Genomic DNA, 27,061 nt, shown 5'->3' on the forward strand with positions numbered 1-27,061 from the left:
TCTGCTTAGGTTCATACTGCCAGTCAATCAAAAAGGTGCAATAATACTCAAGACAAAGCTCAATACCTTCTGTAATATGGAATGTCCTTAAACCATCAAACAAAACCCCAATTATGCAAGCATTTAGCTAACTGTTTACTTTAAATTTGGTAAGAACAGCATTTTATGCTACAGGGACAGAAGCTATGGCTAGGGTCCTTCATGGGATTTTAACATTAAATAAAGCCTTCAAAAGAATACTGTAGTACTTTATAGCAGTGTCTGGCATTCTCACCGATCAGAGCAGACATCTTCAGGATATACCACTGCAGCATTTTTATAGTTTTCAGAAACACTATAAAAGAGTAAGGTTGGTTGTTTTATGCCACTGTGGCAGTGATATTTATATGTGCACCCAATATTTAGCAGGGTGTTGAAAACAAAGGTAGACTGGCCTATTAACTTGCCTCTTAATTTGACGTACAAGGAAAGGCTGATAGAGCTTGTTTCACTTAGTTTTAAAATGACAAAAATAAGCTGGGGCAGGGGTATAATTCTGCTATGTAAGCAAACATAGAAGTAAGTTTTAATGAAGACTGAGCCAGACTTTCAGACACTCACGCTGGAAGATAAAAGGCAATGCACATGAATTGCAACAAGGAAAATTCTTACTAACAGGAAAATTTTCTCCACCGTGAGGGTGATCAAACGTTGCAACAATTGCCCAGAAAGGCACTAGAATAATCCTGAGAAGCCTGATACAACTTAAAAATTAGAACTAACCTTCAAATCTGGCCCTCCTTTGAGTATGGGATTGGACAAAATGACTTTCAGAGGTCATTTCCAACTTAAATTATTTTATTAGTCCGTGGTTCCTGTTTTCAGCTTAGACCATTTTAGCTATCGCTTTTTTTTAATTGTAGTGTCACACAAATCCAGGAATACATTGGATATTCCTGCTGAAATGTCAAAGAGTAATCTAAGAGAACATTACCAAATTTAAAACAAGAATTTTGCGATCCTTATTGGTTGCAATCTTTTCCTGCAATTACAGCAAGTTTGGAGGGTCTCATTACGAACTCTTGCCTCAGAATCTATACATTAAAGCATCAAGCCAGGGAAAAGACTATCCAATAGGTCTAACCAGTGACAGTTTGTAAATTATGGAAATTATCTTGTTTTGCTATCTTTCTTGCACTATGAATCATTTCCAGATGTACACATCGCCAAGATAGTTGAAAACTTTTCTTTCCCATTACTAACAGAACAGCAGGTGGGGAATAGCCAGCTGAGTTACTTCTGAGAGCAGTAATAGCTTGGCTTACCTTGCTAGTAAACACAAGTATGAACTTGGCTCACTTTGTCTGAATAGCAACTGTCAGAGTTCTCCGTGTGTCAGTCAGGAATAGTAAAACATTTACATCTTTCTTATAAAAAGGAGTAGTTTTTTATTACACAATCCCTTTCACTAGCAGACCAAGGTGCGTAAGTTTCTGGTGGTGACAGCAGGGGATAATTTATTAGCACAGCCAGAGTAACTAATTAATACTGCTAGAACTAGGAGTAAAACATCAATTTAAGGACTTGAGTAGAATTTTTTTCCCTACCTCAAAAAAGGTACAAACAGATGCCACGTTCTGCTCATCAACGGAGCTTTGACTGTTTTGGAAAGATGTTTCTGGATCAAAGTTGCCTGTTAATCTTTGCTCCAGCAGTGAAAAAGTAAGGCCCTCTTACAACTGGTAAGGCAGCAAGAAACTACTGCCATGTAAAATGTAAGAATTTTGCAGGGAGATAATATTTACTCCTTAAGCACAGCAATTCAGGTCAGTCTCTTCATAATGGCTGAAAATATGAGAGAACACATCTAACAAAGTGTCCACCTGCAGTTAAACATAATGATACTGATCTGTCTCCAAACTTTTCCCTTGGGAGGGTAGGAAAGGGGTTTCTTACAAAACATATTAGCCACAAAACAAAATAACGTGTCCAAGTGTGACAAACAAACAGTTACATCACATACCAGAGAACTGAGAGGAGAGAGGAATTTACAGAGTACTTAAAAACTGAAAAGTAACAATTTCTCAAAGAGTCCATTGGTCCTCTGCCAAAGTAGAAGCATGGTCTGAGACGGCCATTATCAGCTCCAGTAGTCCAGGCAGACTCACTTCTTTTAAAGCGTAGGTTTTAGAGTAAGTGGCAGCCCTCACTGCTGCACAATCACCACAGTTTTGTGACACAGGCACCATGCATAAACTGCAGATCTTTCACAGGACTTGTGACGAGTATTTCATATTTCACCCGTACTCAGGATTTTTAATGGGTAACTTCTTAATCAGCTTCAATTGAAATCCATTATATTCATGTTGTAAATTATCAGTTGAAGATTTCTAAAGACCTTATATACAGTCTAACAGGATAATTCCTCCCCACAAAGCTGACAGGTATCAGGAGACAGCAGTTCAAGTATCATCTACAGTTCAATCAAAAAGTCTTAAAATGCTGCAACTTTAGTACTGTAAGTCTGCCCAAAAGAAGTGTTCAGTACAGCAAAAGAAAGGTTTGTGAGACTGAAGCAAGTTTGGTGTTTTTTGTTTAACACTAGAAGGTACTCTTGCAATGCCAAGTTTTTAACCCTGAGTCAAACTGAGTTGAAATACTCTGTTGCATTTCAGAAATGGTGTGCCAGAAGTCATCCATGGATGCTGGCTCCTTGTAATCCTTTACGAAGCTGTACTTTAGCAAAGGGAATTTCATATGAAACTGGGGCTATGCAAGAACTACTGCTTCCATTCAAAGTCTCAGAAGTATCTTTTTATTGTTGTTCTTTCATTGCCCACTCAAACTTTTGAGTCCCTTGGAATGCAGTTAAATATTAAGAAATTGCTAGGCTTGCCTAGGAGGTTAACACTTGCAGACTGCTCAAGCACTGTGGTGCAAGTTAGCTCCCTCACAGATCAGTTGCTGAAACTGTATCTTCTGAGTACTTCTTCAACAATCTCAGTAGAGAGTCACTCAGATCAAGCTGCCTATGAAAGGCATTTAAATTAACATGGCCAACTTTTCAGGAAAGTGAATTAGAAGCGCTCAAAAAAAATCCCATCTGCATAGCTACAGAGGCACTAAACTCTAGGAAGTCTGATGAACAGCAGGAAAGGGAAGGAAGCATCCAGCTACTTTCTGTAATGAACATCTGCCTCTGCATTCAAACTTACGATCTACTTTTCACTAACAAGCTCCAATTTTATTTCAAACCAGCTAGGAGGACAACAGTAAACACAGGTACACAGAATCACTGCAGATGAAAGGGATCTCTCAGATCCTCGATCTCTCCCCTTTGCTCAAAGTATGGTTAACTACAGCAGGCTGCTCGGGGTTGTGTCCAGCTAGGTTTTCAGTATCTTAAAGGATGAAGGCGGCACACCCTTTCTGGCCAACCTGTTCCAAAGATCTGAACACATTTCACAGCTTAAAAAAAAGTTTTTTTCCTTATGTTTCAGTTTCCTGTATTTCAGTTTACGCCCATTGCCTCCTCAGCAGTCACCACTGTGAAGAGTTTGGCTTAGTCTTCCTTAGTCCCCTTATCAGGTATCTATACACACAGATAAGAGTCTCCCCCCAGCTGTCTCATCTCAAGGTTAAACAGTCCAAGCCCTCTCAGCTTCTCCTCCTATGTCAGACACTCCAGTCCCTCTCTGTGGCCCTTCACTAGACCCACTCCAGGTTGTCCAACAAATCCCTAATGCAAGTAAGTAAGAATACAAGAGGCAATTTCAGATTATTTTTTTTCTTTTCTTTTAAGACCTACAGTAAAAGATTTTAAATCAGTGCAGCTTTTTGGAGTAATTTAAGAATACAAATTACTGATCCTTTGTGTGATTATCATTTTTTTTATCTCAGTGCCAGATCAATGTCAGTTGCAGCAAGAGGTAAGATCTACCAAGGCAGACAATTTTGTTGGGTAGTTGAAAATTTGAGATCGTGGGTAGAAAAAGATTCAAGTGATTGATTTAAATTTAAGAGCAATACCCACAATACTATTTTGCTGATATTATGCTACAGTTGCACAAAACAAGTATCTTCATCTCTTAGTTGCATTACTAAAATTGCACGTTGAGACTTTTATCAAAATATTAACAACACTATTAGGAATGATACTCCTTAGGGCAGGATCTGTATGACAAGATCCCAGATGTCACCTGAACACAAATTTATCAGTTAAAAAAGTAAAAATCCTGCCTATTACTAATCTTAGCCTCTTTCTAATAACAACAGTTTTGGAGAAGAGAGATAATGTTGTAAGGCACTTGAAAAGCTCTAATTAGAAATCAGGTCAACTGTAAAGAATTCTAGCTTCCACTTGCACCTAAAATAAGACAGCAAACACAAGGCTATGACAAACCCAACACAACATCACTCGTATTATTCACTACAATAATGTGTTTCATTATACTACTAGATATCTAAAGAAAAAATTCAGAAGAGCAGAAGTCTAACTCCTACTTTTTATTTCTGCACCGATTTTTCTTCTGGAACTTTCTGAAAGTTTCTACTTCAACAAGCTTTGTATCTCTTGGTACCACAGTAAGTTGGGAAGTCTGAATAGAAAGAAATAACAGCAATTACTTTGAGAAGTTTGGCTCATTTCCATGTTGGAAAGAATGTGCACGTTCAGCACTAGAACTTCCCTGAACTCATCTTGGCTACCTCAGAAACGGTTTCTTACTGTCACAGAGGCAGTGGACTTACAGTTGCTAGCTTTTCTAAAAAACAAGGAAAACCTTCACCCCAATTAGGCACAGGAGCAAAGAAAAAAAGAAGTTTTGCACTGTGCATTTCCGAAAGACCATCTTGCTTGCTCCAAAAAGCAGGTCAGGAAAAAAATAATAATTATGATATCAAAATTGAATTACCATTGCATGAACTAAAGAAAAGAATATGGAAGACCGCCATCACTGCAATACTTCTAGGACAATGCTCTGTTCTTTCCATCTGAACAAAAACCCAGGAAAAATACCCCAACCATTACTGGATTTCAGTTTGAAGTCGTATGAAAAAGCCATTTTCTATGTGCCTTTTGCTAATGGAAATCTGTCATTTTCTTCTCTAATCAAGCTTCTTGCCCTAAAGCACTGTGTACCAGCATCTTAAATTGTGCATCCTTGAAAGAGCATTTTGTTTACAATTGCTGTTCCTTTATTAAAACGCATTCTAAAAAAGCAAGGCTCATATTTCAAAGAGGACCAATCTACCATACACATACCAAAAGAATGGCCCTGGTTCTATCATATTTCACATTATTCCAGTGACAAAGAACTGTATTAAAAACTTAATGTACAAACTCACTACCTCAGTGCCACGCTTCCAGAATGATTATCCCTTTTACAACAACTTCTGATTTATCTTCTGAAATTGCAATGCATATTCCTATGCTTTTAAATTTAGGCAAGTCAACATCCTGCTTTTTTTTTTCCAGCCACCATCCACTATTATATATAGATATTTAAGGAACCAAAAGGGCAAGCACCAAATGAACAACCAATGCTCCCAGCACATTTAAACAAGAGTGCTTCACACCATTTACTATGGTAAGGCCCTTTTTAAATAAACGTGTGACTCACTGTTTGTTTTCTTCACCAGGAGGTGGAGTCTTGCCATGCCCCTCCATTACAAAATCCTCATGTTCCATCTGCAAAGGCAAGCATTGCAGGTCAGAAATCGGTGGAGCAAAACGCACATCACCTAAAGTGGCCCTTTTCCATATGCAACAACTTAAGAAAGCCACTTCATCACAGTGGCTGGTCCAGAACAGATCATGTATTTTCTTAGCAACATATGTACATCTCCAATCCCATGGCTACGGTATCATTTTATAGCACAATTTTCAGAAAATCTTACAAGGGAAAAAGAATGATTTAATGGCTATAGCAGAAGACTATCAGTCAGGGTATCTAGGTTCTGTTATGGACTTCCTTTGTCATTCTGAATAAGTATGACTTCTACCACTTCTTCCTTACATATACAGCAGGAATCGAAGTTATGTCTATCAAAATCTCTGGAGAAAAATCAGAATTTTCAAAGAAACTTATTAACAACGGACAGAAACTGCTGTGAAAGCAGAGTACGTCTTGTGAAAAATAACCTTTACATGAAAAAGAGACTCTCCCTGCACACACATAGCTTAGTTAGCAGGGTAAAAAAGAGGCCTAAGGGAACCTCAAATAGATGCTGTTCCAATGACAACATAAGGTAGGCATTTCCTTTGGCTCACATGTTAAAAGATTCCAAGGGCACTAAGGAAGTTTTCTCTTTAATTGTTTGCTTTTAAAATACAGTTTTAACATACATTTTCAGTAATTTCTTTGGCCAGAAAGAATAATTACATTATATTTGATCATTAATTAATTATGCATTCTTTGTTTCATTCAGCCAGAATTTCTTGCACAGATAGCAAAACATTCTTCTCTTTATAAAAAAATTCAACACATGCACTTAGTATTTTATATAAACATCCAGATACACAGTTAGCAATGTCCTACTTCATGTGCAGCCAGCAAACAGGCCACACTGCAATACTCATTAAGCCATACAACAAAGCAACTAAATCATAGTCACACACAAAACCACGACCCACTACATTAAACTGGAAAGAGGAGAGAAGCACTATTCAGTCAGTAATGATAACATGATTTAGTCAGTCTTTGAAGGAGCCAGAAAACCCAAACCAAACCAAAATCCAGCAGCCACTTTCCCTTGTGCCCCTACCCTCCCCAAAAAAGAGTCAAGTTTACTCATTTGTACCTTGATTTTTTTGACAGGTCAAGAATACTGACCAAAAAACCCCATTATCTGTATACTGACATCTAACTAGGATAACAGAAATTACATTATTTGCCTGCGCAGACACAGCCCTAAGCAAAATCACAAGTGAACTGAGAAACTGATGAACTGTAAGGTGGTAATGACATCCAGAATACAGTCAGTCAATCAAATACGTGTAAAGTAATTTCACATTTGTAAACACGTACCCATGCGATTGGCAGTCAAAACAGTATTTTCATTTAAAAGAAATGTTTGAAAGCAAGAAAATTTTGCATTACAGTTTCACAAATAACTTGGACTTTTATCCATGTATTCCTACCCTATCACACCGAAATCTCTTTGTACCTCAGTCCATAGCTGATTCTCAAGAGCTCTAACATCTGGCCTCAAAACTGTCTAGCTGAAAAGTATTCATTCCACTAATTCTGTTGTTGCAGATGTTAAAATACAAGAGTGACAACTGGTAAAATATCTACAGATTTGTGGCCACATAGCAAAACAGCATGGTTCTGTGAGTGAGGGTAAACATTTAGGAGTTACTCATACACAACCTGGTATCAGGAGGTATTTTAGCCGGTTACTGGTATGAGACAAGCATAATTCATATCAATGGTGAACAAGGGAACAGTCTGTGGCCGGTACTGGGAAGAAAGATGAAATACAACATTTGGGAGTAAAGAAGCACTATATACAGCATATAGCGCTAAACTAACAAGACTGCCATATAAAATAGAAATTCAATTTTATGAAGCTGGAGAAAAGGTGAGATCATAAAAACTGAAGTATAAAATGAGAATGATTTTAAAACCAACAAAAACTCAGAAAGGAACAGGAAATTATTTTATTAGATCATAAACAACAAATTTGAATGAGAACTGGAACATCTAGTAGACCACCATCAGGACAAGGCAATTGCTGAAGTACTGCCAATAAAACTGGTGCTTTAATATGAATTTTATATGAAGAATGCTAGTAACATAGCTGTTCCAGACACATTATCATCTAGCATGAATATCTACCAAAATTACCATTTCAAAGAGAAGTGAGCAAATAATTAAGAACAAGTCGCCTGAGCTAGAGACAAGATTGTAGGTCCAAGCACAATCTCTTTTAAAGGAACTAGAAAACCCCATCTACTTTAAGAGATGTTAATCAGCTTGCTGTACTTCAGACAGCAGGCAGAAGCATCTGAAATGACCAAAATCTGCATTATAAAAAAACTGAAGAAGATATGGCACAATTATGTCAGCACTGAAAAAAGGATCTGGGCTTCTTGTAACTTACAGAAAGGCAATGACAAAGTTTCTCATGAGAAGTTCACCAAGGAAATTAGGCAGAGTGAGAAAGCACTCATGAACATGGGAACTGTTCAATATGCAAAATAAGGATTCATTGGTAGGTTTTCACTGATTAAAAAAGCTAACAATAAAATGCATGAACACACTAAAAGAGAACATAGGAACTTTTAAGAAATTGGGTATTAGCGAACTAGGAAAAAACCCCTCTTTTAGAATGGATGAACAACTAGGAAGCAAACAGTTGGCTGGTCAGGCTAAGAGGATAATGGTTACTGTGTTGTACGCTACCTGGAGGCTGGTATCAGGTGGGGTGCTGCAGGGGTCTACCCGAGAACATGTCCATTAAACAACTTTACCAATGACTTGAAGGGCCAGTAGGGTATACTCTGCTCAGATTTTTAATATCATACTTAACTGGGGTGAAGAGGTCCAGTCAACATGTCCAAAGGCAGGGCTGCCATTCAGATGAACCTAGACAGGCTGGAGGAATGGACCCTACAGGAACTTTATGAATTCAGACAGGAGAAACACAAAGCCCTGCACCTGAGAGGCTCTGGCAATGATACAGGCTGTAGACTGACTGAGGAGCAGTTGTGTGGAAAAGGTCTTGGCAGATAGCAAGCTGACCATGAGCCAGCACTGTGCCCTGGCAGGAAAGGTCAACAGCACCCCAGGCTTTATTAAGAGCCTTGCCAGAAGATGGGGGAACTGATTATCGCCTCTACTCAATGCTTATTATTCCAGATATGGTCTAATGCACCTCATTTTGGGCCCCCCAATACAAGAAATACATCCGTAAAGTATAGGCAACCAAGCTGCTCAGGGAGCCAGAGCACTTGCCCTGTGAGGAGAGGCTGAGCGAGTTGAGCTTGTTCAGCCTGGAGAAGACACAGCTTTGGGGAGACTTAACAGCAGTCTGTCTGTATCTACAAGGGGGTCAGTGAGGAGTCAGGCTCTCCACAGCAGTGCACCGTGACAGGACAAGAAGCAATGAGCATAAGTTGAAACATGAGAAGTCCAGACTGGATATAAGATGACTCATTTTCACCATGAGGAGAGTCAAGCACTGGAACAGATAGCCCAGAGAAGTTCTATAGCCTCCTTGCTTCAAGTTTTCAAGGCCAGACTGGGTGAAATCCCTTGTAATCTAGTCTGACCTCATAGCTGACCCTGTTTTGAGCAGCAGGGCAGACTAGAGACCTCGTGAGGTCCCTTCCAACCTAGATTTCCCATCAATTCTATGAATACAAGAATAGATTCAGTTTAGTGTTGACAGGTAATATATAGGAGAAAAAACCCCCTACCAAATTCCCCATCAGCAAGAACCTGCACTTCAGTGGGGAAAGGTCTAAGAAAAACATCCTAGAATATTAAACAAAAAACCCCAAAACCCAACCAAACAAAAAAAGCAAACAAACAAACAAAAAAAACCACACACCAAAAAAAACCCACCACACCACCAAGAAAAACTAAACTATGCCAAACAGTAATACAGAAGGAGATACTGAAATGATTGGAGCAGAACCATAGTACGTCCTCTTTTAGAATACTGTCTATTAGTACAGACAGTGAAGGCTCAAAACCCTTCCACAACAGTCTATAAATGTGAGAGCTGAGAATAAAGAAAGGTCTGAGGCAGAGAGAAGATTTTACATGAATAAAATCAACATTTGGGCTGCAGATCTCCCTCAATGCAATACGACACAAACCTAACCCACTCACAAAAAAACAACATAAAAGGATATACAATTATTTGGAAAATATACTATTAGGCAGACAAAAAATTAGTTGTTGTACAAACAAAATTGCAACACCAAATTTCACAAGTCCTTGCGGATTTTTTTGTTTTATGTATCTGTTATGTATAAAGATTTATTTGTGTATTAGAAGATCATAAAACAATAGCAGCACAAGCTTTTCTGTTTCTGGCAATGAGATCATTTTTACAAAGTGAAAGGGGAAGTTATATATATAAGATCATTCCACAGGCCTGTTCCTGTGCAACAATATTTGCATTCCTCTTTTTGCAGAACCTTGCCTCTAATTTTCTTTTGCTTGCCTGCAGATGTTAAACAATTTCATGATTAGTGACCTAGATTTTTCACTTTGAAATTTGTAGTTTTAAAAGTTTTTGCTAGAAAATGCTATACAGTTTATTCAGTGTTCTAAAAATTCTAGGATAAGCTTATAAAGTAATATCCATTTCCAGCTTTCCTTGACATTTAAAAGTAAAATTCACCTTACTGGGTAGTTCATCTTATATATATCTGACAAAGAGCCTTCTGAAAATAATTAATGAGCAAACTGTCCCAGTAAAATTCCATGGACATTGTTTACATTTTCCTAAAATTAGTTCTTAGGCTCAGCTATATATTCATTAGAGTTATTTTTGAGATCAAAAAAAAGTACTTAAAAATTATTTAGGTCTTTATTTTCCCAATGACAATAGTAACATCGCATTGCAGAAAGGATGAGAACATGATATTTTAAAGTTTTGATTACATGACTATCTGAGGATGAACTGAAGAACAGCATATAACAGCCACAGTTAGCTGAAAATATTCTTCTTTTTCATTTCCACCCATAGTTCTTACAAAATTCCTACGCACATTTCTTCCCCACAAGCCTCTCAGTTTCTCTTCACTATCATCACCATATCACATCCAGCACTCTTTTAGCCTTCTTTTTAAGGAAGCTGGAGCCCAGCCAGCACTAAGCTTCAGCGATACACAGCATACAGCAACCACAACAGATGTGGTTAACTGCAACTGTTCTGAGAAGGCATATTCTAAGTCTTTAGTCTTTCTTGACTTACACCATAAGTAGGAAATGCAGTCGTCCTGCATATGTAGAAAAAGAGTGGAAGATGGGGGTAAAACAAAACTCTTGTACCTCTTGTATTCTTCCCAAGGAAAGAATAAAAGGTGAGACAGCACAGGATCCGAGACACTTTAGTTTCTGTTAAAAGGACTGCAGAGGGAGCCATTGATTCCAAGAGGAGGAATCAAAGGAAGCGCACTCCACACCTGTTTCTCCTGGCAAGCAATGGAGAAGGCTTCAGGATTGGGGCAGCTGGAAGCAGAAACCAAAAAAAGACCTTTGAACAGCACAGGGGAAGTCAATAGAAAACTTGCATTTTTAAAAAAGGAACCGCAAGTTGTTGAACTCCGTATTTTATTATTTCAAAGTTTTTTTCCTTAAAAATCCAGGCACCTGTGAATATTCAAATTTTGACAAAAGTTTATACATTGAGTGTTCTAAATAATAAAAGACAAATTGTTTTATATAAGTTTAAAAAAGCTATTCACAATTAGACACTCAATACTTTGCTTTTAGAAAATGAAATATACCAGAAGGAGCTTAGACATAATAAAGTATTTCCTTTTTTCCAGAAGTACAGCACCCGTTATTACAGTTTCATACTATTCTTTCTAAAAATATCTTCAATGAGATCCCAATGGAGTTGATTAATGAGTAAATCTAATCTGGAGTTCCTAGATAAAGTCAGCCACACTTTGAAGGGTCAGAAAGTTTCAAGGTCAAAAGCCTCATCTTTCTTGAATCCTGATGTCAGAAAGCATGTATTTTCCTAACAAGATGCAACACCTTCATTAGGTATCCTAGCCCACCAAAACTGAATTGAGTGTAAGAGAAACCAAACTTTTTCTCAGGAAAAAAGATAGATGTTTGCAAGAAATCCTATACTTATTATGAAAAGCTATTAAGCAGTATTTTGGTTTTTTGTCTTCACCAGTTATAGAAACATACTAATGCAGCTTCATTAGAGCTACTATCACTACCTTTTCCCACTCATTCCATAGAAAAAGAAAAAAAAAGTTAGCTATTTTATAAAAAAGACAGCAACCAGCCACCTGAGTGAACAGGAGATGGAAGACTCCTTTAAGATTTTTCATTTGCTAGCATCTCAAGCACACGTGAACTTGAAACCTTATCTGGTGTACAGCTAGACTCCAGTGAGGACCAGCCAAGGTCAAAAAGCTGCTTTCTGCTGGTTGTGGCAATTTATTTTCAGTGCTTTATGTTACCTGCCAATTTTAACACAGCCTACTGCAGGCCTATCTTAAGAATGATAAATTTGGTGTTTTGTCACAGCTACTGCTTTAACACCAGTGAACCTTCCCAATCATAGGCAGCAACAGTGCTACTGTAAACAGGCCATCAGCATTTCTTTTGTCTCACTAATGCTTGCTTTAAGTAGAATTGCACCACCTAATCGTTAAAATCCAAGCAATTAGTCACTAGTCACTACTGCTAACAGTGGTGGAAGCCCTATAAATGCCAAGCAGTTAGAATAACTTGTCAGAAATCTCAAAGACAATTTGAGGACTAACAGAAATGTAATCACTACTACAAATGAAAGGAAAGCCGAGTCACTTCTCTGCTTGGCTTTATTATGAGCACTTTGGATAAACTGCATCAGGGAAAATGTTACTCATTAGCAACAGATTAATTAAATTTTTAATTTAACTTCTTTTATTAAAACCAATGCAATTTAGCTGCAAACACTTTAATAATTGTCTTAGGAATAAATCAGTGTTAAGCTCGCATCTCAAAATATGCATAGAATAGTACAAATTGCTCAGCAAAATTAGTCCCAAAATATACTTTTTAGATTCAACCTTAATTTCAGTACACAGATGAAGGCATTTAAAAAACCACCTTAGAAATAGTGACTTAAAAGAAAGAAAAAAGAAAAAAGAGCTCCTAAAATGAGAAAAAGCAAAGTATTTTTCTGCACCACACAGAGGAAAGTCTTACAGACAAGATATGCATGAAGAGTTATCTGAATTTTTGGTCTCTCTCAGGATTTTGTTTTATTGTACAGCACTGTGATGTTACCAAAGTTTCATTTGAACCTATTTCCACCTTTTTTTCCCCCCTCTCAATCTTGCAAAAGCACAGTCTCAATATACAAAAAATAGCAACACAAGATATGAGCCATCTCCTAGCCTACTCACTATTTCCTTGAAGTTTCTCATCAGCACCTAGATTGACTATTTCAATCTTATTACCATCATGCAGTCCTAACTGGTTTTCCTGTTAGTAAAGAGAAGTGAAAACTTACTAAAGCAAGCCTACTGCTAATTCACATATCACATTCAGTACTCCCTACTAATCATTTTGAATGCTAACACACTTAAACGGCATATACTTTTGAAAAATCACTAATCTAATACCCATGCAGACTAACAGTACTTTAATTCTTGACTCAATGAAATGTTACAACATTAACTATAAACACCAACACGTTAACACATACCATCATTAAAATGTGCATCATGCTTATAGAACAGTAGGACAGATTATCAATGGTGGCTCAATAAATCCTTAAGAATAGAGAAATTATGTAACTCAGAATATGTAATTTGTGTTTCACTTAAATAAGCACCAATGCAGCAGTGGTTAAAAGACTAAAAGTTTTGCTTCTACCTCCAACTGTCACTAATAAATCACCTGCACTTGCAGAAATAACTTATGGCTCATTTTCTATGTAATTTTTTAAAATGTTTGTTACTTAATCTCTGAAATACCCAGCATCTTAACATGAATTCCCTGCTAAGCTTAAAACAAGTAGATTTATGAATATCATGAAAACAACAGTCACACTTTGGAAATGCTAAAAAGGTCAGGACCCCAGCCACATTTCATATTGTATAGATAAGAATGTTTATTTAATTTAAAAAAAGAAAATGCATTACTGAACTGCAAAGTACTTCAAATACAGCAGCTCATATATATAAAATAATTCATCTGAATCTTGCTCTGCAGGCAATTTGAACTAGCTAGTTGTTTGCAGCAAGATAGTGTGTTGCTGGTAACACCTGCAACCACCAAAGATATTTAAGTCACTCAAGTTATGAGTGAGTATCCAGAAAAGCCATTTGAAAACTTCAACTCTGAAGCTGCCAAGGCAACTTTGAATAATAGTTCAGCAATCTCAGTCACAAAACACATACAGCATTCTGAATGTAAGCACGTCGTGGTTTAGCCCCAGCCAGAAGCTAAGCACCACGCAGCTGCTCGTTCGACCCCAGCTCCCCAAGCAGATGGGGGAGAGAATCAGAAAAAAAAAAAACACCTTGTAGGTTGAGATAAAAACAGTTTAATAGGACAGCAAAGGAAGAGGAAATAACAACAACAACAGAATATACAAAAACAGGTGATGCACAATGCAACAATTGCTCACCACCCGGTGATCGACAGCCCATCCCCGAGCAGTGATTCCCATTTTATATACTGAAGACGACGTTATATGGTAGGGAACATCCTCTTGGCCAGTCTGGTCAGCTGTCCTGGCTGTGCCCCCTCAATGCCATGCTCCTTGGCCCAGATGTCTATGAGATTGTTTCATAAATTAGTCCCATTGTCTAACTCAATTCTTTCTGAGGTGCCATGTCACCATAAGACTTTTTTCAAGGCCCAGGATAGTAGGATAGTGTTCTGGGCAGTTGCATGGGGCACAGGATATGCTTCTAGCCAGCCAGTGGTTGCTTCCACCATTGTAAGCACATGGCACTTACCTTGACAGGTTTGTGGGAATGTGATATAGTCCATCTCCCAGGTCCCCCATATGTATCCTTCAGTCATCATCCTCCATGCCAAAGAGGCTTTGACAGCTTGGCTTGCTTGATTGCAGTGCATGTTTCACGTTAATAGATAACATGTGCAATAGTGTCCATGGTCAAGTCCACCCCTCAATCACGAGCCCATCTACAAGTTGCATCTCTTCCTTGATGGCCTGAGGTATCATGAGCTCACCAAGCTAATTCACTAATTCACCCTCATGTTGCCAGCCCAGATCTACCTGAGCCACTTCAATCTTAGCAGCCTGATCCACCTGCTGTTGATATTCTTCAGTGGCCAAACTGTTGGGTACCTGAGTACCTACGTAGCATACTTTTATAACCAGATTCTCTAGTTGGGCAGCAATGTCCTTCCATAATTCAGCAGCCCACATGGGTTTACCTCTGTGCTGCCAATTGGTCTACTTCCATTGCTGTAGCCACCCCCACAGGGCATTTACCACCATCTATGAGTCAGTATAGAGATAAAGTACTAGCTATTTTTCTTGCTCAGCAGTATCTAAAGCCAGCTGGATGGCTTTCACCTCTGCAAACTGACTCTATTCACCTTGTCCTTCAGCAGCTTCTGCAACTTATTGGGCAGGACTCCATACAGCACCTTTCCACCTTTGATGTTTTCCTACAATACGACAGAATCCATCAGTGAACAGGGCATAATGCTTTTCATTTTATAGTAGTTTATTATACAGTGGGGCCTCTTTAGCACCCATCACCTCCTCTTCTGGTGATATTCTGAAATCTTTATCTTCTGGACAGTCCATGAGCACTTCCAAGATTCCTGGGCAACAGGGGTTTCCTATCTGAGCCCACTGGTGATCAATGCAACCCACTTACTCAATGTAGCATAATGTGTAGAGGGGACCTTCCCTTTGAATATCCTTCCCAACACTGGCAGTCAGGGTGCCAGGAGCAGTTGTGCTTCAGTATCAACCACTTCTGAAGCAGCTTGAACCCCTTCATATGCTGCCAATATCTCTTTTTCAGTTGGAGTATAGTGGCCCTTGGATCCTCTATATCCCCAACTAAAACCCAAGGGGTCAACCTTGGGTCTTCCCTGATACTTTCTGCCAGAGACTCCAGGTAGGGCCATTCCTCCCGGCTGCAGTGTACAGCACATTTTTTACATCTTCTCCTGACCAGACTGGCCCAAGGGCTACTGCATGAACTATTTCCTGTTTAATTTGTTCAAAGGTTTGTTGTTGCTGAAGACCCCATTTGAAATCATTTTTCTTCCAGGTCACTTGGTAGAGAGGGTGTAGAATCAAATGGTAATTTGGAATATGCAGTCTCCAAAAACCCACAACACCTAAGAAAATTTGTGTTTCCTTTTTGCTAGTTAGTGGGGACATAGTTCTTATTTTGTTGATCACATCCATTGAGATCTGACAACATCCATCTTGCCATTTTATTCCTAAAAACTGGATGTCCTGTGCATGTCCCTTGACCTTACTTTGTTCTATGGCAAAACCAGCTTTCAGAAGGATTTGGACTACTTTCTACCCTTTCTCAAAAGCTTCTTCTGCTGTGTTGCCCCATATGATGATGTCATCAATGTACTGCAGGTATTCCAGAGTTTCACCCTGTTCCAGTGCACTCTGGATCAATCCATGGCAAATGGTAGGTCTGTGTTTCCACCTCTAAGGCAGTTGACTCCCGGTGTACTGCATGCCCCTCTAAGTGAAAGCAAACTATGGCTTGCACTCTGCTGCCAAAGGGATTGAGAAAAACACGTTAGCGATATCAATTGTGGCACACCTCTTGGCTGCCTTTGACTCCAGTTCATATTGAAGTTCTAGCACATCCAGCACGGCAGCACTCAGCAGCAGTGTAACTTCATTCAGGCCATGACAGTCCACTGTCAACTCTCCACTCCCCATTAGACTTTTGCACTGGACATATACGACTGTTAAAGGGTGAGCGAGTCTTGCTAATCACTCCTTGGTTCTCCAGCCGACAAATCAGCTTATGGATGGGGATCAGGGTATCTCAGTTGGTGTGATATTCCTGCAGGTGCACTGTTGCAGTTGCAATCAGCACCTGTTGTTCTTCGACCTTTAGCAATCCCACAACAGAAGGGTCCTCTGAGAGATCAGGCAAGGGGGACAGCTGTTTAATTTCCTCTGTCTCCAAGGCAGCTATACCAAGAGCCCACCGGTACCCTTTTGGGTCCTTAAAATACTCTCTCCTGAGGTGGTCTATGCCCAGGATGCATGGAGCCTCTGGGAAAGTCAAAATGGGGTGCTTTTGTCACTCATTCCCAGTTAGGCTCACTCACTTCAGCCTCCAATACAGTTGTGGGGATCCCCCTGTCACTCCAGAAATACAGATGGGTTCTGACCCTTTATAGCTTGATGGCATTAGAGTACCCTGTGCACTGGTGTCCACAGGGTGGCCCATGGTTTGTACCCTCTATAACCTCTCTCTTGAGCAGAGGAATGCTTACTCCTAACAGCTGAGATACTGATTCATATGGGTGGGAAGCAGAACATACCCTCTGAATCACTGGAACTCTGAGGGCAGCTTTTTGGATAGCAAGTCTGGCAGTTTCTCTACAGCTGAGACACAGGCCTGCAAGGAGGAGGAGAGACTCTCTTTGTATTGCTGAAGTTGACCAGCCAATTCATCCACCATTGCTGCAGGTCATTACTGCCAATGACTTGGCATACGATGATGGTGCACTCCGTACAAACTTCTACCACATGGTGGATGCAGTTGACTTCATCTGGATCTTTGGACAACTGTTTGTTGTTCAGGTCATCATAACACACCTCCAGGACAGCTAATTCCCTCAGGTACTGGATACCTCTCTCCATGGTGGTCCACTTGCCTAGGTGACATATAATATCTTCCTTGAAGGATGATCTTTCCTTCAAGCCTGACAGGAGTCACCTCCAGAGGCTGAGGATTTGTGCCCCTTTTCCAATCACTTTGTCAATGCCGCCTTCCCTAGAAAGCGATTACAGCTGCTTGGCTTCTTTACTCTCTTCCAGGCTACTGGTGCTGTTATCCCAGCACTGGAGCAGCCAGGTGGCAACATGCTCACCTGGACAATGGCTGAAATCCTTTCGCGTATCCTGCGGCTCACTCAGGGATAGGGAACAGGTGCTTATCACCTTGTTTATGAGTTCTTCCTCTTCCTCCTCCCCAAGCAGCAGCCACCTCTCTTCCCTCTTCTGTTCTCATGATGGCCCTGCTTCTGAGTAGTGTCTCTCCTCCATTTCTTCCTCCTACTCTCTCACAGGAAGCTTCTTCATCCCTTACTAAATGAGTGGACTTCTGCTTCCAAGATTTCTTCTTTCGTATAGGAGCAACTGAAACCAGGATGGGGTGGTTCTCTGGTTCAGCTGCAGTGCCCCTTGCTGGGGTTGGAGTAGCCACAGTGCCCACCACGTTGTCATCAGATCTAGAAGCCTCCCTCTTCCCTTTGAAAGTACTGAATAGTGTTGAATAGGGCTCGGTAGGCATGGGCCAGGCCCCAGCACATTGCAATGATTTGTCTCCTTGGAACTGCCAGGGTCACAGCATCCTTCTTACAAATTTTCTACTAGTTTTTCAGGAGTCGGCACTTGTTCAGAGGTAAAGTTGTAAAACACTGGAGGTGCCCACCAACCTCAGCATTTGCACGTGCTATTCTACACACCCTGCCACTCGTAACTATCCAGCCTCAGGGCAGATCTCTGGATTATATTCTTAAATTGCTTGCTAACCTTAGAGAAAACTGAAACAATACTCCCAAGAAGTACCCATAGAAGTATTTTAACTACCCAAGGATGGTCAAGATATTGAAAAGTTACTGTAACGAAAGAGGAAACATCACAGTACAAGGCAGAGAAGATGCCATTCTGTATTTCCTCCACAAAAAACCTCTCAGAGGAAGTAGTATAATTGCTACTGTCTCCATGAGATGGTACCCGAAATACAGTAATGATGTTAGTACAAAGCTCAGATACCACATTAAGCTCAAGGTCAACATCCTAAAAACAAATCTCCCAGGCAAAACATTACCAATCATTGCAGACTACAGCAGCCTGCAAAAGCCAACACCAATCTTCAACATGTACAGCAAAGACAAGAGCATGATGCAAGTCAAATAAACAAATACCGTGACCCACAACTGTTAACCGATATAAATCCTTTAGTACGCTCTGATTGATCTGTTATTATCTCAAACCTTTCAAGCCACACACTGGGTGCCAACAAGGACTGTCATGGTTTAAGCTCACCCAGCAGCTAAGCACCACACAGCTGCTTACTCACCCTCCTCCCCAGGCAGGATAAGGGAGAAAGTAAGAAAAAAAGCCTCATGGGTTGAGATAAAAACAGTTTAATAGGACTGCAAAGGAGGAGGAAATAATAATAAATAATAATAATAACAACAACAATAACAATAGTAAAGGAATATACAAGAGCAAGTGATGCACAATACAACAACTGCTCACCACCCGGTGATCGACAGCCTGTCCCTGAGCAGCAATTCCCGCCCCCCGGCCAGCTCCAGTTTTATATACTGAGCATGATGTTTTATGGTAGGGAATATCGTCTTGGCCAGTCTGGGTCAGCTGTCCTGGCTGTGCCCCCCCAGCTTCTTGTGGACCTCTCTGTGGGCAGAGCATGGGAAGCTGAAAAGTCCTTGACTGAGTATAAGCATTACAACTACTTACCAACAACTAAAACCATCAGTGTGTTATCAACATTATTCTCATACTAAATCCAAAACACAGCACTACATCAGCTATTAGGAAGAAAATTAACTCTATCCCAGCCAAAACCAAGAGAAAGTAAAAGGTCTCGCCTTTTCCTGCACCACAGTTAATGATGCACTCCATTCATTTCTTAGTGTGTTCTTTCTGTACGTACACAGTATGGATCCCAGAAAAACCTGAATTTAGTAAGACACAAGTAATTCCCATCTTTTCTTTAACTAACTTCTTGTATAATGCTTCAGCTAAAGATCGCTACCATTTCACAAGCCATAAATTCTTGCTAACCTGCAACTCTGAAGAAACCTTTTACACTTCCATAATAATCTTATCCACTTTCCATTTAGGGGAAAAATCTGACACAAAAGCCCTTGAACAGTTCACCCACCACCACTACTTTGAACAGCCACTCGTATGCAGCCCAATGACTCTATTTAACCAACTCATTTTACAGTTAATTTACTATTTATGGTGCAGACACACACAAACAAGTTATAGCAGTTTAAATTGACATCTGTAAGTGGCTGTTATTTGGATACACACATTATTAACCACCCTGACAGAGAAGAGAGAAAACATGTTAACTGCTCTCTTCCACTTAGATTTGGAAAGCTAGATGATGCACTGCCACAAAAGGACAACAGGCAGAAACAACAAAAAGAATTTTTAATGGGTCAAGAAAACAGAAGATAATCAGAATTACTGAACACTAAATTACACTTTTGCACTATACATTCAATCACCTTCACTGCCACCAATATTGTTTGTTGCTGTTTGTTAGGAGTGACTGAAAGTGACATAAACCAGGCACACACAAAGAGGTGCTGAAATTATTCTGCCTTAAGAGATCTGACCAGACAGGCAAGCAAGAGAAAGAGCTAACTTTCTTTTCTGTGTTCACAGAAGAGAAATCTGTTGTGTGGACTCTAAATACATAGAAACTGCCAGTGGCCCAGAAAGTTCCTGAGCAACAAACAGCTGGAGGCTGAAAGCAATTCTGTTCTAAGTATATATTAACCCTGCTTTAAACCCATCTTAGGCATCTACTTTTGACCACTGTCAAAAAGGAGAAGGAATACAGGCTATCCACACTCACAGTGTACAGCTACTTTTCCAGTTTCTCCAGTTATCAGAACGTAAATCCAAACTCATTTTAGTCACAAGGGAACCACCGACAATCCTGCTTGCTCATATAATTTTTCCAAATTTCTCAGGATTATTAAAATTGTTAGATATCTGACAGACCACCAAGTCATTAAAATAGCCACTCATGTCTGAGGCAGAACCTGGGCTTTTCTTCGCTTTCATATGTTACAACTCTCCTCAAACAAAAAACTCAAAACACCATGGGAATACATTATTTCTCTAGGAACACCTGTGGAAACTCTGTACCTCTTGAAACCTACCAATATGATTTCAGAGCACTTCTAAAACATTCCTTAGAAACCTAATTCCACACAGGCTTACTGCATCTGTAGACAAGTATTACAGTCTCCCTTCTTCATAACACACTGTCTTCTCTACTACCCAAATGTCTCAGTGAACAGACTTTAAACAACTGACAGGAAATGCTGACGTGCTTTTAATGTTGCTTTTATCCTCAGGGGAACTGATATTGCACAACGCCTTTTTGCAGAGTTCAAGTGTCCTTAGTTGTCCACACGGTCTCTTATCTACTGTAATGATGAAGACCATTGCTACTATTTTTAGTGTCAAGAACAAATTAAAAAAGTCTTTTCCACAAACCCTATATCCACTCCTTCCACACCCAAGGAGAGAAGAAAAAATTTTGAGGAACTGAAACAAATTCATACCCATCTAGTTCACAAACTGAAAACAAAATTGTCCTTGTAGGGTCATGCAAATGCATGAAGTCTTGCAAATGTATGAAGTCAACAAGACTAGTGAGTTTTACACCTTTCAATGACTCAGCCAAACTAATCAGATTACAAATGATTTGGAAGGGTAAAGTAAGCTTTTACTGTTCATGGCTCAAATTTCTCCCCAAATACCTATCACCTCAGTCTGCTGTAAGACAGTAAGATTGAAAACATTTATCAATACTTTTGGCATCTACATCTACATCTTTTAAGTGGCTGATTATATATAACTGTCACATTGACGTGGACTACAACCACTGGCAACAACTCTGAAAAGCCAATACTGAATGGAGAGGTCAAAAGGCAATATTCTGAACAAGTAGAAACCCCTGAAATTTTTTGCAAATAGTACACCTGCATGAGAAGAGACACTTTGTTAGCAAAGCCACAAAGCAACATCCCTGATTGTCTGTCTCTCCAAAAGCATAGTGGGACAATACCATGTCAGCTCGCAAATGCAGAACTGCTTTTTAAAATTTTTTAAGCAAATATCTGCTTTTTTGTCTGTTTTGCAAAGTATTATACACTGCTGTAAACAACTGAAGAAGAGATGCTATTGGTTGAGAAAAAAATGATAAAACTTTTAGAAAAAAGAAAAAGTCTTTAAAAGAATAGTAAACGTGAATTTAAACTGACTTTTATTTAAGACTGAAGCATTTTTCCTTTAGAAATCTGAAATACACACCTGTTAATTGCAATGACGTTCCATGCCATTAAATTTCCTTCACATGAACTGTACATATGAAAAGGCTGGATCAAAGGACTGTCTGATGACAGTCCTTACAGATCTCAAAGTCAATTTGGCAGATGATGGTATTTTCCAAGGGAAAGAAAATACAACATTGTATTAACCTTCTCTTCTGTGCTTCAAAAGCACTTCAGCGATTAGAAGAGAGAGTCATCTTTCAGTTTACTATCTGTATTTTAGCAATCTTTGCCTCCAGTATGGGTAAGTAGGTGTCAAATGAGTAATCCATCTTGCCTCTGAAGAAAACAGTACACCCAAAAGGCAAACTCTTGCACTTGATCCTGAATTTCTTTGAAAATGTCCAAGCAGCTAGGCTATCAACAGTATTCCTTGAAAATAGCTCAAGTAGCACTGTCTGTTTAACTCCATGTTCTTTTTCGCAAAGCCCTCAACAATTTTACCTTGTCTCTAACTGCTGTTTTATAAAGCCAGTAGACTTCGATAACATACTGTACTGGTTTCAGCTGGGATAGAGTTAAATTTCTACATAGTAGCTTGTATGGGGCCATGTTTTGGATTTGTGCTGAAAATAGCATAGATAACACACAGATGTTTTAGTTGTTGCTGAGCAGTCCTTAGACAGTGTCCAGGCGTTTTCTGCTCCTCAGACTGCCCCACCAGCAAGCAGGCTGGGGGTATACAAGCTGGGAGGTGACACAGCTGACCCCAAAGGATATTCCATAGCATATGACATCATGCTTAGCAATAAAACTGGGGGGGGGCGAGGCGGGGAGCTGTGTGGATGTCAGCAGGGGCTGCTACTGGCTCAGGAACCAGCTGGGCATCGGTCAGTTGGTAGTGAGTAATTGTTTTTATTTTACATCACTTGTTTTTTCTCCCCCCCCCCCGCCTTTGGTGTTGGTTTTTTCCTTACTTTAAAAAAAAAAAATATTAAACTGTCTTTATCTCAACCCACAAGTTTTCTCACTTTTACCCTTCTAATTCTCTCCCCACATCACACTGGGCGGGGCGGGGGGGGGAGTGAGCAAACAGCAATGTGGTGCTTAGCAGCCAGCTGGGGTTAAACCACATACCATAATTATAGCTCTTTGCTACAATGCCTTGAAATTTTGAAATTCAAAGTTATAAACTCACAAACAGGTTCTGCCCCCCACACCCCCCCCGGGCCCCTGAAAGGTCCAACTATGTAGTGTTTTGTAGGAAAGTGTTATTAAGTTCTTTTGTTGGCCACAGTGTTAAAGTTCAAGAGAAAAACCAACCCAAAACTTCTGCTCCTCCATGGACTATGTTAATTTCTTTTAAAAACAAGAGGAGTATGCCATAACATTTTTACAAGCTTTAATAACATGTCATTAAAAGGGAGGACTACTTCATTAACTTTAAATCTTAAGTAATTTCATTCTTTACTGAGCAATTAATGGATTTTTTAAAAATACACAATATACAAAGATTTTGGTTTTGAAATTACTCTCCTAAGGAGTTGTAACATTTTCAGGCTAGAAAAGTGATGCTAGCAGAGCATGAGGAAGATGACATCAGTTTCTGTTGTGAAAAATTGTCTTTGTGCTCAGGCCAGTTCTTTGCTACCTTTCAGAAGAAACATAAGGTAAGTGTCTTGTTAGGCAGAATACTGCTCTACTTCTAAAAGATTTTACAAGGTACTATATAGAAAGAATCTAGGAACTTAGTATAGTTGTAGGTCAGCATTAGAAAGACTAGCTGCTCCTACAAATGATGGAAACATTACCCTATATATCAGGGAACAGAAATGTTGAAAGCTCCACAAGTAGCCCACTAGCAGACATCAAAAATGAATAAACTAATGCATTATGAAAATATGGTAATTTAAAAAAAAAAAAAAAAAAGAAAAAGAAAAAGGACTTTCCTGGACCCAAGGGAGAGGCAACAGCCACATGAGTAAACTGAAACCTACTCTGACTTGTCAGATATTCACAAGAAAGTACACTGAGGTTGAAAGTTCACCTCTTCATAACCAGCCAAAATTTTCAAGAGTAGCAGGGATCCATATAGCAAAGAAACCGTCAAGTCTGAAAGCACCACGTACCAGGCCAGTACTAGACTGGAAAACAGCTTTTTTAAATTACAGTGACAAAGGATTTTGTCCATTTCATTACTGTATAGGCCTTCAGCCTGAATGTTTTAAATTATTTAGTGCCATCTTAATAGAAACCCATTCTTTATCACGAAGTAGTATTATAAGCCCCAGAGATATAGAGATCAAGGTTTTGGATGCTGTGTTAAGTTTAATTAGCCAACTAAGATTTTCTTTTTATTATTTTAATTCTGAATCCCACACAATGAAAGCACTAGCCTAACCTTTGCAGTACTGTCAGCATCAAGCACATCCACTATCAAAAACAGAGCATAACTTACCCATAAGTGCACTTAGTGGAACACTTGTGCTTTTAAGAAAGATACTTCCTGACTGGCAACACTCCCTCCCTAACACTTCCTTCTGAATTTTAAGCTTCTATTTATAAATAGAAAACCATGTAACTTAGCAGAACAAATACAAATACTACTCAGGCAGGCTTATGTTTCTTTATTTTCAACACATACGAAATAAAAGCAAGAGCTTAGACATTTGAGCAAATGTCATATACTTTTTAACCTTTTCATCACCTCTGTGTGAATGCTTCAGGATAAAAAAAAAACAAACCACCACACCACACAAAAAACCCCCACAACAACCCAAACCCAAACACTATAGCCAGTGCCAACAGAGCTCTGAAGAGCAAAACAGAAGGAAAATGCTATTTCACAATTAGACACCAAGAGGCAAGAGAAATTAAGAATTAACCAGGATGAGAACAGGCAGGCAATAATGTATGGAAAAGATTCGTGTCGACAGATAAGAACAGGCGGGGCAGCTTGAAAGGAAATAAAACAAGGATTAACAGGTAGCCTCAGGACAGCTCGATAAGTGGCACTGGACAGTGAGACTGAACAAGAGGAGAAGCCTCAATGTTTGTGTCACTGGTTTTGAAAAAGGCACCAGAGTATAGAAAGGTAGCCTAATTTCTAGACTACCTGCTTCTATAAATACTAATGAAAAATTTGAATAAAAATACATTTCTCTAACACCATACAGTACAGAAAATTTTCCCTTTTTCTGTACGTAAGAGTTGAGCATTACTACAAATCCTGTGCAGCTACATTTTTCATCAAAATTTTTTGTACCTAGATCTAATCACACAAAGCATTAAAAGGGCAGAACTAGCATATTTTTTTCCTCCTTTCCCTTCTACAACACTGAATCAAAACCACGATTCATAAATACCTTTCTATAAATTACTTAGGTCAAAGTCCCTCCCTCCCTGCAAATTCATACACTTTTACTTCTAAAGATGAAGAAACAACAAGGAGGGGAGGGGCAAATTTTACATTTGACATGAAAATTTTAATTGCATTTTTTGAGAAAGAAGTTTGCAACATAAGCTCAAAACCCCTGCCCATATTGAAAGAAGTCTAAAAATAGTTCAAATCAGACATAAAATTTTAGCTTCCTCCTGCAATATTTTACAGCAAAGGAACAACTGAGAAACAAAGTTTAAGTGTTGTCTGTGCAGTAATCCTTAACAGATGGATGAAAACAGCTGAAAAGAAATCAGCCACAAACAAGAAGCACGGTACTTGTTGATATTTTCAGAGTACCAAGGCTGTTAGTGGAAAAAGCCTAGTAATCATTAGTGGCAAATTAACTACCACAAAATAGAATTAAATAATCCAAAGAACAGTAGAGGGTGTGGGGTTCCAAGTAGAAATGTTGTTTTCCTTTCCCCCCCCCTTTTTTTGTGAAGGCAGGAAAAGAGACCCTGAAAAGCCAGAAACTAGACACCCTGTCCCCCAACTATTTTATAAAGTGAAAGGATACTTCACTGTATGATACTCACCAGCAGATCATATGGATAAAATAGACCAGATATTCCCATGAAATGAGTCTTCCACATCTGCCAAAAATAACTATGTTTTTTAAAAAAAACCTCTACAATCATTTGAAAATGCTTACTTCTGTACAGGTTGTTTCCCCTCTTTGTGGCACTATTATTAGATAATTATTCAAATCAAGAGCATGCTATTGACAGGTGCCAGCTGTCTTTACCATGTTGATGCCATGTTAACAGAAAGAGTATTTTCTGACAGTCTGACAACAAGGAAGAAGCAAACCTACCAAGGCATTAAGTTTCTCCAAAAGCAGCCTATGGGGCAGGGGGTGGGTAGAAGGGGAAAGAGCGTGTGCAAAAAACACTCTTTGCTGGAAAGCCATCCACTGAATGACAAAAGGATACGCTCCCAAAAAACTAAAGGGAAAAATCGTAGAAACTTCCCAAGTATGCAAAATTGAGAAGAATGAGAACACAAGTCAACTATCACAACATTAAAAAAATTACAAAATAAAATAAAAATGTATGCATTAATAAGAGTGGGGGAAACAAACATTAAAGTGAGAACTGAGTCCATCAGTAACTTTTCTTAAGCTTAATTACCAACTAGTTGCCACTGGATTTCTATCATTCATTTCAAGAGTGGCAAAGGCAAGCATAAAGGCCAACCTTCGTAGCAATGCCACCAGGTTGATAGGAGTCAAGCAAGACTATTGCTCTCCACAATGCCTGACTGCAGGAATTAAATTTTCTAATCATACCCCATGTAATGTTAGTTTGAAGCACATACATATTTAGTCTTTAAAGTGACCTGCCAGCTCTACATGAGGCACAGGTTTATTTTCTTTTTCAAAACCAGAAGGAAGTCTCATTTTCTCTTCAAGGCTTCATCTTGATGTCTCAGAATACTATACAGTCTAAGATGCCAGAAAATCTGCAACAGTCATAGAACCAAACGGGTTCCAAGCAATAAAGCATGATATATTATTTGCTTTCCACTGTATGATAGAGCCTTCATGTATAACTTCTTAGGTTACTTTCTGACTGGCACCATGAGAAAGTTAGTTCTTGCAGTACCCAAATCTTTACATCCTGATGTTCATGGTATCTCCAGAAAAGATGATTTTTATGTCATCCCTGACACCCCAGAATACTTCATTCAA

The 27,061-nt window shown here is 39.2% G+C and overlaps 1 protein-coding gene across 3 annotated transcripts in view; it reads right to left on the bottom strand.

Annotated features, from left to right (window-relative positions):
* TNRC6B (trinucleotide repeat containing adaptor 6B) overlaps positions 1-27,061 on the bottom strand; it is a 118,805-nt gene that overhangs the window by 87,575 nt on the left and 4,169 nt on the right. For all 3 annotated transcript variants that reach the window (XM_082014265.1, XM_082014263.1, XM_082014264.1), the window contains exon 2: positions 5,601-5,668. In XM_082014265.1, coding sequence (XP_081870391.1) covers positions 5,601-5,668 — 68 coding nt within the window. The remainder of the gene's footprint in view (positions 1-5,600; positions 5,669-27,061) is intronic.

Source organism: Phaethon aethereus (assembly GCF_964289735.1).
Source record: "Phaethon aethereus genome assembly, chromosome: 1".
NCBI lineage: Eukaryota > Metazoa > Chordata > Aves > Phaethontiformes > Phaethontidae > Phaethon > Phaethon aethereus.